At 38.8% G+C, this 13,410-nt stretch overlaps 1 protein-coding gene across 1 annotated transcript in view; it reads right to left on the minus strand.

Moving 5' to 3' along the window:
- Window positions 1–2,744: 2,744 nt before the first annotated feature.
- Window positions 2,745–13,410, minus strand: part of KDSR (3-ketodihydrosphingosine reductase) — a 39,448-nt gene continuing 28,782 nt past the window's right edge. The window contains exons 9-10 of the mRNA XM_008591253.1: window positions 12,106–12,207; window positions 2,745–7,274 (exon numbers count right to left, since the gene is read on the minus strand). Coding sequence (XP_008589475.1) covers window positions 7,155–7,274; window positions 12,106–12,207 — 222 coding nt within the window. The 3' untranslated portion in view covers window positions 2,745–7,154. The remainder of the gene's footprint in view (window positions 7,275–12,105; window positions 12,208–13,410) is intronic.

Below are 13,410 nucleotides of genomic sequence, written 5' to 3' on the forward strand. Positions count from 1 at the left end.
GTCTGTATTAGTCCGTTTCTGTTGCTTATGACAAAATACCTGAAACTGGGTAATGTACAAAGAAATAAAATTTGTTTCTTACCATTTTGGAGGCTGGGAAGTCTGAAGTCCAAGGATCACATCTGAGGAGGGCTTTGTTTTCTTGATGGTAACTCTTCAGTGCCATAGGGTATCACATGGCGAAATGGCAGAAGCAGAGAGACAGAGACTAACCTCCTCACTAGTTCTCCGTTTAAATCCCTCAGAACCACACCCATGACCACCATTAAACCATCAGTGGATTAATCCATTCACTGGGGTATGCTCCTCACAATCTAATCACCTCGTCAAGACCCCGCCTTTCTATTACCATAATAGGATTTCCCACCCTCTTAACACTGTCACAGTGGGGGGTTTTAAATTTTCAATACCTGGAACTTTGGGGGACACAATTCAATCCATAGCAAGGTCTAACACTATGGCATCAAGAGGAGTAGGTGAAGAATTAATTTTCTTATGTGCAGTAACTAGATTTTATTCCCTTATACTATTTAGCACAGAGCACACTATCTCCCTGATATTTATTGCTAATGGACACAATTAGAAAATTCAAGGTCATGTGTTTGTTTCCAAAGGCTGCTGTGACAAAGTACCATAAACTGGGTGGCTTAAAACAACAGAAATTTATTCTCTCACAGTTCTGGAGACTAGAAGTCCAAAATCAAGATGCCAGCAGGGCCGTGATCCCTCTGAGACTGTGGGTAGAATCCTTCCTTTTCTCTTCCAGCTTCTGGTGGCAGCAGCAATACTTGCATGTCCCTTGGCTTTCAGCTGCACCCCTCCCATCTCTGCCTCTGTCATAAAATGGTATTCTCCCTGAATGTCTCTATTTTCTCCTAATTTAAAAGGTCACCAGTCATATTGTATTATGGCCTGTCCTGAGAACCTCATCTTCACTTGATTGTGTTTCTACAGACCCTATTTCCTAATAAAGTCACATTCACAGGTACTATGGGTTAGGGACTCAGCACCTTTGGGGGTGACACAATTCAACCGATAACAGTATGTACCTAATAAGGATTGTTTACTCCAAGGCCACCTTAGACATTAGAAATTCAACATTAGAGCTGAATTTCATAGGTCCCTGTGGGTAGAATCCTTCCTTTTCTCTTCCAGCTTCTGGTGGCAGCAGCAATACTTGCATGTCTCTTGGCTTTCAGCTGCACCCCTCCCATCTCTGCCTCTGTCATAAAATGGTATTCTCCCTGAGTGTCTCTATTTTCTCCTAATTTAAAAGGTCACCAGTCATATTGTATTATGGCCTGTCCTGAGAACTTCATCTTCACTTGATTACGTTTCTATAGACCCTATTTCCTAATAAAGTCACATTCACAGGTACTATGGGTTAGGGACTCAGCACCTTTGGGGGTGACACAATTCAACCCATAACAGTATGTACCTAATAAGGATTGTTTACTCCAAGGCCACCTTAGACATTAGAAATTCAACATTAGAGCTGAATTTCATAGGTCCCATGACCTTTCTAAAGCTAAAATCTGGCTATTTCATATTTCTGCTCAAAGTTCTTCAAAGGCTAAAATCTCAACTCTTTGCACAGCACGATCAGCCCAAGCCTGCCACCTCGGCACCCACCCTTCCCTTCTACTTTCCCTTCTTGCAGGTATATTAACTTTTTGTGGTTTCTGGAATATGCCAAGACCTCTCACGCCTTTTGCCTTTGCACATGTGCTTGTCTGCCTGAAATGCACCCAACCTTTTCACCTGGCAAATTCATACTCGTTCCTCAAGTCTTCTCAACTCTTTGCACAGCACGATCAGCCCAAGCCTGCCACCTCGGCACCCACCCTTCCCTTTCACTTTCCCTTCTTGCAGGTATATTAACTTTTTGTGATTTCTGGAATATGCCAAGACCTCTCACGCCTTCCGCCTTTGCACATGTGCTTGTCTCCCTGAAATGCACCCAACCTTTTCACCTAGCAAATTCATACTCGTTCCTCAAGTCCCAACTCCAGAACTTCTTTCTCTGCGAAACCATCCCTGACTTGCCCAAGCAGTCTTAGGATTCCACCTGTGCTGCTAGAAGAGGTTTAGTACAGAGGATAGGAGTTTAGAAATCAGAAACCAGAAAATCCTGGCTCCATTGCTCAGTAGCTGTATCCTTGAGCTAGTAATTTAACCTCTCTGTGTCTGTTCCTTCATTTATAACACAGATGTAAGTAGTGCTACTCACAGGGTTAGTGTAGAATTTTAGTGAGTTAAACATGTAAAGAGCCCTCAACAGGCACTGGCACTTGTTACATTTTCAATGTTAGTTATAATATCTTAATCATAGCTATTGTCAGATCACACTGTAATTTCTGGCATATGTTTTTCTCACTAGACTATACTATTTGAGGACAGGAACCATATTTATTCTTGGTAAATTCTCAGCCTAGAACAGTGCCTGGCATTCAAATATTTGTGGCAAAAAATTCAGAGGCCCCCAAGCCAAAGAAGGGAATGGGGAGTGATTCCTGTTCTTGTAAGTCTTTCTCCAGGAAGACTTGTAAGGATACAGCAGGGTCAACAGAGGGATGACGGAGATGGGAAGAGTGAAGAAACAAGAAATGTAACTGCCACAAGGGAGGGACAGATTGTGCAGAACTGTGCACCGAGCACCTGGACACTGAGCTCCTCACTGGTACTCAAAAATATTTGCTGAATGAGAAAAAATGGAGGTTAGGAATGGAACATAAATCAGGAAATAATTTTTTTCTTTTTAATGTCCAAACATAAAAATTATAGAAGTGCTATCACATGCCACTTACATATATAAATTGCTCAATTTTTTAAAATAAAAGCTTGCAAACCAAGATGCCCAAGAATTCTCTTCTCAGTGTGGTCAAAATTTTTATATTTAGGAACTAAGAGGGCTGGCCAGTTAACTCACTTGTTTAGGGCGTGGTGTTGGTAACACCAAGGTCAAGGGTTCGCCACACCAGGCCAGCTGCTCCCCCCCCTCAAAAGAACTAATAAATGTTCTTTTACATGTCAGTCTTGTATAATTTGCTGCCATTCAGAACCTAGGAGATACTTCATTGTTGGAATATGAAGGTTTAATTTAAAGTATGGAAAATCTATTTATTTGTATACAAAACATAATTACTTAAGAAATTTTACTAAATTCCACATTTGTTAAACTTTTACTCATATATCCATATCAGAGTCGAACAAACAGAACATATTTGAAACAACAGCTCAGAATACCAAGGCAAGTATTTACTCTGAAAATATTACTTTCTAAAAAATAATAAAAATCAGGCCTTGTGAAATGCTTAGGATGCAAAGTCAAGATAACAGTATAGACGTTTGTGCTTTGCTTAAGTGGTCCCTTAAAAAATACAAATTTCCGGAAAAATAAGTTTTCAAATCATAAAGCTCGTTCCCCATTTATTTTTTGTTGTGATTCAGAAATACAAGGTAGGAAAATTGAGTTACAGTTCTGCCACAAAAGCTTCTAAAGTAGCAAACACAAGTTCTAATAGGTATCAAAATAGCCATGTGCACTTTTATCAATTTAAAAATGTCTTTAGAATTGTCACATCAAGGAAGTGTAAAATATAATAACTACTATCTCCTCTTCCAAATTTCAAATTCAGTCACTGAACTGAACTGTAATCTGAACAGTGAAATTTAGTTCAGAATATGGAAGGTTATGGTTAGCAGGTACTTTTTAAAGCTGAATTACTAAGAACTAAAGGAAATGAGAAAGATACAAAGCATTTCATGTCAAAAAGTATGAATATTTAAAAGTGGCCTCAAGTGAGTAATACATGTTTAAATTAGAACATAATGCAATAAAATTAAATCTGTTGATATAATTCAGCAAAAAAAGTTATGGTATTACCTTCTTCTGGTAAGACAAAGACATACAATTCTTTGAATTAAAGCAACTATTACCAAAATGCTTTTATCACCTAAATATTAGAAACAGTCTCTCAAAGTTTCACTTGCAAATATCAGTAATACATGGTTTAACAGATCCAGATAAAGATTTATAACTAAATATATGTATTAATGTAAAGAGACCATAATTGCATTTAAAATTTTCTTCTTTTCAACTATGCAAATTAAATTTAAAAATATATTCAAAAGAACAATTCCATGACTTTGTTTTTGTAAAAGCAATGAGGATTGTTTTCTATACATTTTTCAGTTATGAAGGGTCCTTGAACATATTTTGGAATTTCTATGGCTGAATGACGTTAATTTTCAAATAAATATACTCACAAATACCTTATAATAAAATAGTACAACTAAAACAAAGAGCAGACACTTCAGAACTGAAATTCATATAATAAGCTGTTGTTGGTCATATACAGAGAGCCTACATTTTAACAGAATTATAATTAAACTTCTACAGCCATAGGTAAGATTTACCGCCTTTTGGGTACAGTAAGTGTTGAATCAATGTGATCCTTAAAAAACAAAGGGTTGATAGTTTCCTTTAACAATTAGACTCAGGGTTTTTTTTCTTTTTTTCTTCCCCTGAGCAGAAAAACAAGTTGTACAAGAATTGAACCAAAAAAGATTTTAAAACAACAGAACGTACCTTGTAATATTTTCATGTTTTGGATGAAGTCAGACCATTGTATGATGCTGCTTAAATGTCTACAATCCCTTACCCAAAACCCTTCAGGCCAGATGTGTTACAGAATTCCTAAGTTTTTGGATTTAAGAAGGTAATATGGGGCCATTTATTGGATATTACAAAATACCTCCATGGAGTCTGGGGCAATGCCTATAATCAAACCCACTGATATTTCTTCAGGTGGAAAGTAATGAAGAGTCAGGAGGAAAGATATAAATAAAAACTACAATCATTTCACATCAGTTCAAGTCAGGTTTGGCTATTAAATGAATATGGCATCAAATTTAGAAAAACAAACATAGTTTTCAAAGCTTTTTACGTAAGGGACTGTGGACCTTTAACATCCCTGACAAAGAAGCTGATTCCTGACACTGTGATCTCTACAAGTCTGTTCTCCTGCCTGAGCTTAAACTGTGTTAGGGACAATATCTCCCACCACAGAACGAGGGCTCTTAAATTTGTTCAGACAGTAGATTACCTGGAGATGACAGTACTGTCTATGAGGATAATTCTTAAAAATGTATATTGAAATAATTATTGTTAAATAGTTAATTTCATTAAATCAGACACCATCTTGGACTATATTTTAATACAGACCAGCAGTAGAAGGTGCCAACACTCAAGGGACATTTATGAGAAAAGAAAATTGAGAAACGTTCAGATATTAATGGAATTGTTTTCTGCAAATTAGGAAAATACAGCCATTATTCCATTTTGGTAGCTGCCCAATGTGACTCAACACAGCTTGCAAACTTTGGCTATATAAGACTGAAAAACTTTTGAAACCATTTGGCATCAATCCACCATGAAAATTGTAATGAAGTCATTCTAAGCAATTTATATATTAAATAATTATTTCTTCTATATTTACCAGTGTTTAAAATATGTCATTCTCAGATCTTGATAAAAAGATACTACGGATTAAAGTCATTAAACATCTTATTATTTAAAAATGAACTTTAAAAACTCAAGAGCAAGAAAGGTTTGCTCTAATTTTTAGGTCGTCAATCTTTCGTAGTTTTTATTTTTTTTAAACATTAAAAAAGTTTCTTCTTCAAAAGCAGAGGTCTTTTCTCACCAAAGTGAACTGAATGCGCTACTATTCAAGTATAGGCAAGGAGGACAGGACACAACATCAAGGTGAAGGAAACTATCTTTAAGTCAGAGGAGCCTGTACAATGAACAGGATGGAACAGGGAGTGTTGGCTAAACCTTGTCATAGGCACTTGCTGTAGAAATCCACTAAATGAACAATAGATCCTGTAACCTGGAAACAACATTCATGGAGCCAAGAAGATTTCCAGGGCTGTAGAGAGGGATGAATGGGCTTTGTTAACACATGGTATAAGGATGATGTTCTCATGGTCAGTGGGAGAGTCATAGAAAGAAAAGGGGAGCATTTCATTTCAAAACCAAGTATCTTCAAAATCATCCTTGTCTATTTGTTCTTAATGAGTAAAATTTAAATATATGGTCATCATCCTTTCCTAAAAGCTACATATATGCTACAAGGAGAAGAATGTCACATTTTTAATTTTTTTTCTCTGTTTTAACAAATTCATGAATTAATTTTAAAAGTCAAGCCAAAAAAATTTAGCTGGTATTTTTTTTCTTTTCTTTCTTTTTTACAAAAATATTACAGCAGTATACACAGAATTGCAAAGGAAGAGATGGGAAGAATAAGTAGACACTAACATGGAACAGGTGAACTTTGGGTTATCATGGCTATTTAAAAGAAATTGTAAACTTTTAAGCTTCTAAGATTTTATTTACCTTCAGAAAACATAAGGAGTTTGCCTTTCCCCATGAACAAAAAATGAAAAGTTCCATAAGTGTTCAAGTCTGAAGAAGACAAGAAAGAGCATTGTTTTTCCTACTGGAAAATATGTATCTCCTTACCTTCTGCAGCCTTGCCCTCTCCCATCTCCCGTGTAGCTTTACGGGATCAAAGAGAGAGAAGCCAGTTTCTACCAGCAGCAGAGTGAGTCCTGAGTACAACACAGAGGTGTTAGCGACATTCAGACTCCCTGGCAATGTGCGAAACTCATCTTGAATAAAATACACCAAGCTAAAAAGAAAAGAAGAAAAGCCCCAGAAACCCATAAACTGCCTTTCATGGAAGGTTAAAAAAAAAATTCCTCAAGACTTCTTATGTGCCATAAAGTACATTTCTGGAACTTTATCTATATAGGGGGAAAAAAAGAATAAATAGAAAAAAAGTTTAAATTATTGTTCTGGAATTCTGTTCTTACCCTGTTCACATGCTATTAGTTCTCATACCATCACTTCTCCACTTCCGAGCCCTATTGGTCTCCTATTCCATATTTGCATAGTATTATTAATATTGTCTGGAGTTGAACTTCTATCCCCTTGCTTTTAGACAGATTTCTGAAGAGCACTGGTCCAATCTCACATATTTGAAAACAAACAAAACATAAGTATGTCTCCAGGCCAAAAACTGGGTCCCATTTAGCAGCAAGCTGTTCAAATTATTTGGAAACAGTCTTTTTCCAAGGGATAAGAATCAGTCAGTTTTGTCCGCAGTTTCAGATTCTGTTCTCTGCATCATGCCGCGACGAACTATGCTATCGAAACTTCCAAGGTAAAACAAAGCAATAATGCGGAAAAGACCCATGGTGACCACCTGCAAAATAAAGACAGACCTTTTAGCTCATCCAACAGTACAACACGATAGTTCATTTCAAGGTATTTAGGTCTCTAATAAATAACTTCTATGACACATCTTCTAGTCTGCTCCAAGGACAAGTATAATGAAAACTTAGTAAATGTCAGTGAGCCCCAAGAACAGAATACGTGTGCTCTGTCCCACTGCACAGCACAGGGCCTACCAGAGAGAGAACAACAAAATATCTGTACAATCAATAAATTCCATAAACAGAACAAAATAGGTATTCTTAGCAGTCTTAGGGCTGTAATAGCTAGGGAAGATCCACTCCAGTATCCCAAACATCCAAACTACAATCAAGGCTTTTTTGGTTTAAGATTTATGTTCTGAGCACAAAAGTGAGACCCTCTGCTAGATGCTGAGAATACTGTGGTGAGAAAGACCCAATCCCTGCTCTCTGTGTGCTTACTCAATAATTGGAAAGAAAATCAGGTAAAAAGACAATTACCATTTCAGGGTTAAGACAGCAATTAACCATATCCACTTATTTTCACTCTTTCCTCTAAAAGACCCACTAAACAACACTAAATGGAATTTTTGAAAAGGCATAGAACTATAAAGAAAAGGAGAAACATTTTTAAATAGTCAAGGTCTCAAAAAATTTGCCTCCTAGGCACCCTTTTTCAGAAAATTACTAGAAGAGGTAAACAACCAAAGATTGAATTAATAATACATAAATAACACATAGAAAAAGGCAAATAATAACTCCAGGAAAGACAAAAGTCACACAAGAAAGCAACACAATTCTCACATATGTCATATGTATTTGATATTCAGCTGTGAATAGCATTTAAATAGACTAATGATCATCTCAAATACCGATTTAGCAAACATGATAATATAGCCATTATATTAACAAAATGAGGGTGGGGATACAGGAAAGGTGGACGTCAGCCGGAGGGGAGGGCATGCAGGAGAGCTAAGTCCTCATCCTCCACCATAGAAGGCAAAAACCTGATGCCCAAACTGAGAAACAGAGTGGAAGTAACAATGAAGGCATATAATCTGGAGAGAGAGAGGTAAATACCGAACGGTTCTGCTGAAAGAACAGGGAGCGACTGCCTCTGAGAAGGCTGCTGTCCTGGAGGTAAATGGAGAGACCGCTCTTTTCCACAACAAGACTTGAAGCTATTTCACTCTCTGAACGGGTGCAAGGAAAACTTTGAAAAATGTAAAAACCAAAGGGAAGGTGGAAAAGGCCAAACTATGCAGGCAGTAAAAAGATCAATGGCTGCCAGGGGTGCTGGGGAGGGATGAAAAGGTGAGTCCAGGGGATTTCTAGGGTCAGGAAATTATTCTGCATGATATTGTAATGGTAGATACATGACATGCATTTGTCAAAACCCATACAACACCAGGAGTGAACCCTAGTGCGAACTGGGGACTTTAGTTAATAATAATAATGTATCAATACTGGCTCATTGATTGTAACAAACGCACCACACTAATGCAAGATGTTAATAATAAGGAACAAGGGGTGGGAAGAAAGGGTATACGGGATCTCTCCGTACATTCTGCTCAAGTTTTCTATAAAGCTAAAACTGTTGTAAAAAACAGTCTATTTAAAAAAAAATATTTTGGCATCTGGCCAGTATGGGTATCTAAACCATTGACCTTGGTGTTATAACACCATGCTCTAACCAGCCATCCCTAACATCTATTATTTAAAAAAAAAAAAAAAAACCACACAAAAAAACACAACAAACTAAAGGGAAGAAAAAACCTCAAGAAAAGGTCACTATAATACAGCATAAAAAAGTGCTAAAATAGCGGTAAATACAAGGCATTAGTGATGTTGTGAAATATTTGGTCTCAGTCCTCACTTCCTGGCATACAACTCCTAAAATCTTTGGAATCTCCAAAATAATACTTTTTCTTTTATGCTAATAAGTTGAGTGGTGGCTGGCAGCCGCTAGGTAGGTCCAGGATGGAGGCTGGTCACCAGGAAGACCAAAACAGGATTAGAGGGTTGGGACTTTCAGCTCCACCCCCTAACCTCTGGGGAAGGGAGAGGAGCTGAAGGTTGAATTGATCACCAATGGCCAATGATTTAATCAATGATGCCTACATCACGGTGCCTCCATAAAAACCCAAAAGGAGGGCCGGCCCGTGGCTCACTCGGGAGAGTGTGGTGCTAATAACACCAAGGCCAAGGGTTCGGTTCCCTATATAGGGATGGCCGGTTGGCTCACTCGGGAGAGTGTGGTGCTGACAACACCAAGTCAAGGGTTAAGATCTCCGTACCAGTCATCTTCTTAAAACAAACAAACAACAACAACAACAAAAAAAAAAACAACCCTCAAGGACAGGGTTCAGAGAACTTCCAGGTAGCTGAACATGTGGAGGTTCCTGGAGGGTCGCACACCCAGCTATAGAGGGAAGTAAGCTCCAAGCCCCTTCCCCATACCTGGCCCTATGGATCTCTTCATCTGTATCCTCTGCAATATCCTTTATAATATAAACACCAGTAAACCTAAGTGTTTCCCTGAGTTCTGTGAGCCATCCTAGCAAATTCACTGAAACTGAGGAGGAAGTCATAGAAACCCCGATTCACAACTAATCGGACAGAAGTATAGGTGACAACCTATTGCAATTGGCGTCTGAAGTGGGGGGCAGTCATGTGGATTTCAGCCTTCAACCTGTGGGATCTGATGTTATCTCCAGCTAGATAGTGTCAGAATTTAACTGAATTAGAAGACAACTAGCTGGTGTCTGCAGGAAGCCGACACTGCAAAATTGATTGATTGGTTGTTGGTGGGGAGAAATCCCTACATACTTCTTGGTGACCAGAGGTCACAGAAGTCTTCTGTGTTGATTCTTGAGTGAAAGAATAGAAAAAACACTGTTTTTTTCCCTTATATCCACAGAGCACTGAACCCAGTCCTAGAGTTTTCTAGAAAAAGCAAGGTTTAAAGTGAGACCCAAAGGAAAATTAGAAGTCAGCCAGACATAGGAAAGGTGGGGATGGAAGGAGACAGAGAAAGTTCCAGAAGGAAGAGGAGGGGTAGGGAAAGAAAGAAAAGAGGCTAGAAAGGTAAGTGGGGTAGGAGGTCAGAGGTCTTATGTCATGCAATGGGATTTAATCTTTATCCTGATAGTGCTGAGAGGCACTGAGGTTTTTATGACAGATAGATCTGCAATTTAGAAAAACCAGTGTAGAAAATGTGACGACACACTCAGATGTACCCAGGGGCCTGGACAGAGTACTGTAGACCAACTGTGACTGGAGGGTGGGGGGGTTGTTCTCTGTCCAATGGGAGCAGTTGCCACCTGTCCCCGCCGATTACTGCCAGGTGAGAATGCAGACCTTGTACTGCTAGACCTTCTGACTTTCCAAGAAAAGTCTGAAATCTGGATTATTTTACGTAAAATCTAATTTTTAAACTATTTTATTTAAACACACACACTCATACCAGATGGACCAAACGAAATGCTTCACAAGCCTTTGGGACCCCAATTTACAACCTCTGGTCACAAAGTGTACAACTCCGGCAAGGAGCCTATGGCAGTGGCCCAGGCCTGAACCCTGGGAGCAGCAGCAGGGCTGCAGAAGAGGGAACTGGTCTGATGAACAGAGGGACAAACGAGGGACCTAGTCTCTGACATGAGGGGCAGAAGCATGGGACCACCAGAGAGAACAGAAGCACCAGTCAGTCACGGGCACAGACCCAGGAGGAGGAGTGGGTTGGGTGGGGGCAGGCAGAAGGATGTCAGGGAAATACAAAGTTTTATTTGGGGCATGTTGAATTGGAGATATCTATTCACTTCCCAGGGAAAATGTCTAAAAGAAATTTATGTAGAACTGGAACTCAGGAAAGAGTTATGGGCTGGAGTTTTAGACTTGGCATCACTCGCAGAGGAGGAGTCGTGAGAAGGAACAGGACCGCCCACAGAGAATGCGCAGATTCACACATATGCATTCAACTCAGGCGTTCTAGAGCTCCTACTGAGTGCCAGGCGCTGGCTGCTAGGGGACCACGGCAAACGAGAGAGACATGGACCTGTCCTGAAAATGCTTACCTCTAACAGAGTGTCTACCTCTAAGAGAGAAAGAAAAGATAGTGAGTCTGTTACAGAGTAAGAAAAGAGGGTTTAGGAGAGACCAACAACTAAGTCATTTGCATTAGTCCGAACATGGTCTACTGCATAGAATGCAGTACTTTGTTATAAACCATCCCATGGCTTTGCCTTTCCAGAGCAATCCCTCTATTCCAACTCTTATCACATGACATTACACTGCTATCACTTTTCATCAGTCTCTCCCACCAGACTGTAAGTGCCCTGAGGGTAGACAGGTTGCCTGACATTGGATTCTCCAGACAAACACAGACCCCAGCACATCAATGAACAACTAACTTTTGTGTGTCTTGGATGAAACTATGGATTCCATAAGGGCAGGAACTATGTTTAATCCTTGACTAATATCTCCCTAAACTTAGCTATTTATGACTTGACTTACTTAGAAAAGGTTTTCTAGACGATATCCCAGTACTTTTAGGCAAGGCCCTCCCTAAACTACTATAGACAGAGGAAAATTCCATTTTTCAAAACACAGACTTTTTCCCAGTCTGAATTCCTTGAGTTATGTCTTTAACTTATTTCCTATTTACTTATCCTTTGTAGAGGAAGAGAAAAACTTGATAGCTCAATAAAAATTCTTCACATTCTCAAATAAAGTTACTAGTCTTCCCTTAGCCTTTTCTCAACAAGGTCTGAGGAGAGGCACTTTTTGTCTTGTCCACCTATCTGTGTGTCTGTCTGTCTGACTGCTGGCCGAGGTGGAGCTTACCTGCTGGAGCCCTTCAGTAATGGAAGTCACGGGAGCCATCCCACAGGTCAGGGCCGAGAGCATGTACCCATCTGAGCCAATGGAACTGTTAAAATTTCCTTGCTAAAAGAGAAGGAAGGTGAAAGAAAGAGGGAATTATAGTAACACAGAACCCAGGGTTCTTGCCAAACTGGATTTGTAGTCATTGTCACCATCACTGCCACACGCACTTGCAGTAATAAATAGATACACAAAGAAAGAAAATACAACTTTAAAAAAATTTTGTTAAATTTCAAGACATCAATGTTGCTTAAAGATGCCCTTGATAAAGCAGTAAAATTAATTGTTTTATTAAATCGCAACCCTTGAGGACATGTCCTCTTGATACTCCATGTGATAAATAAGAAATATAAGTATACACAAAGCATTTCTGCTGTGTCGTATTCCAAAGGATGACAGCTGCCTTGAAAAAAGCCCTCGAGCAACCGTGTGAGCCAAGACCTGAACCTGCCACTTCACGGAACACCATTTTTATGTGACAGAACCACTGACAGGCAACCTGTGGTTATTTGGACTTGGGTGTGCGGCAGACTTGTGGAAAATGAATGATGTGAGCCTGTCGCTTCAAGGAAAGCAACTGGCCATATTTGTGCTCAATGTTAAAATCTGAGCTCTCAAGGAAAAAATTGATAATTGTGAAAACCTGAATCCACCATCATGAGATTGTTAGCTTCCCAACACATGCTCTCATGATAAGATCAGCAGTGATATTGCTGAATGTAACTTTTTTTGGTAACTCAGTGAACCCATATTTTCCAAATGACTAATGCATAATGTTACAAAATCATGAATGGGTAAAAGATTCATTCAAAGTGCAGGACAGACCAATGGATTTTAATGTAACAGAACAAAAAGTTCATTGATGCGGTTTCCGATTCCACATTGCAGCTAACCTTTAAGAAACTACCATTTGTCAAGTTTGGGTTTAATATCAAAAAAGAAAATTATGTCCATAATTATCTGAAAAGCCTAGTAAAATCCAACCACATACCTGTGAAAGGCTGGATTTTTCTCATATCCTTCAATCAAAAGAACATATTACAACAGATAGAACACAGAGGCAGCTACAAGAATCCAGCTGTCTCCTAATGCAGACTTGAAAGAGTCTGATGAAAATGTGAAACGATGCCACTCTTTTCACTGAATTTTTGTTTTGAAAAACAATTATTTTTGTAAAAAAAAGTCACATTAGAATGCACTGGGTTTATTATTATTGTAGATGGATTAATAAATAAATATTTTTAAATTACACAGTTTCAATTTCTA

Source organism: Galeopterus variegatus, unplaced genomic scaffold, assembly GCF_000696425.1.
Source record: "Galeopterus variegatus unplaced genomic scaffold, G_variegatus-3.0.2 Scaffold146, whole genome shotgun sequence".
Classification (NCBI taxonomy): Eukaryota; Metazoa; Chordata; class Mammalia; order Dermoptera; family Cynocephalidae; genus Galeopterus; species Galeopterus variegatus.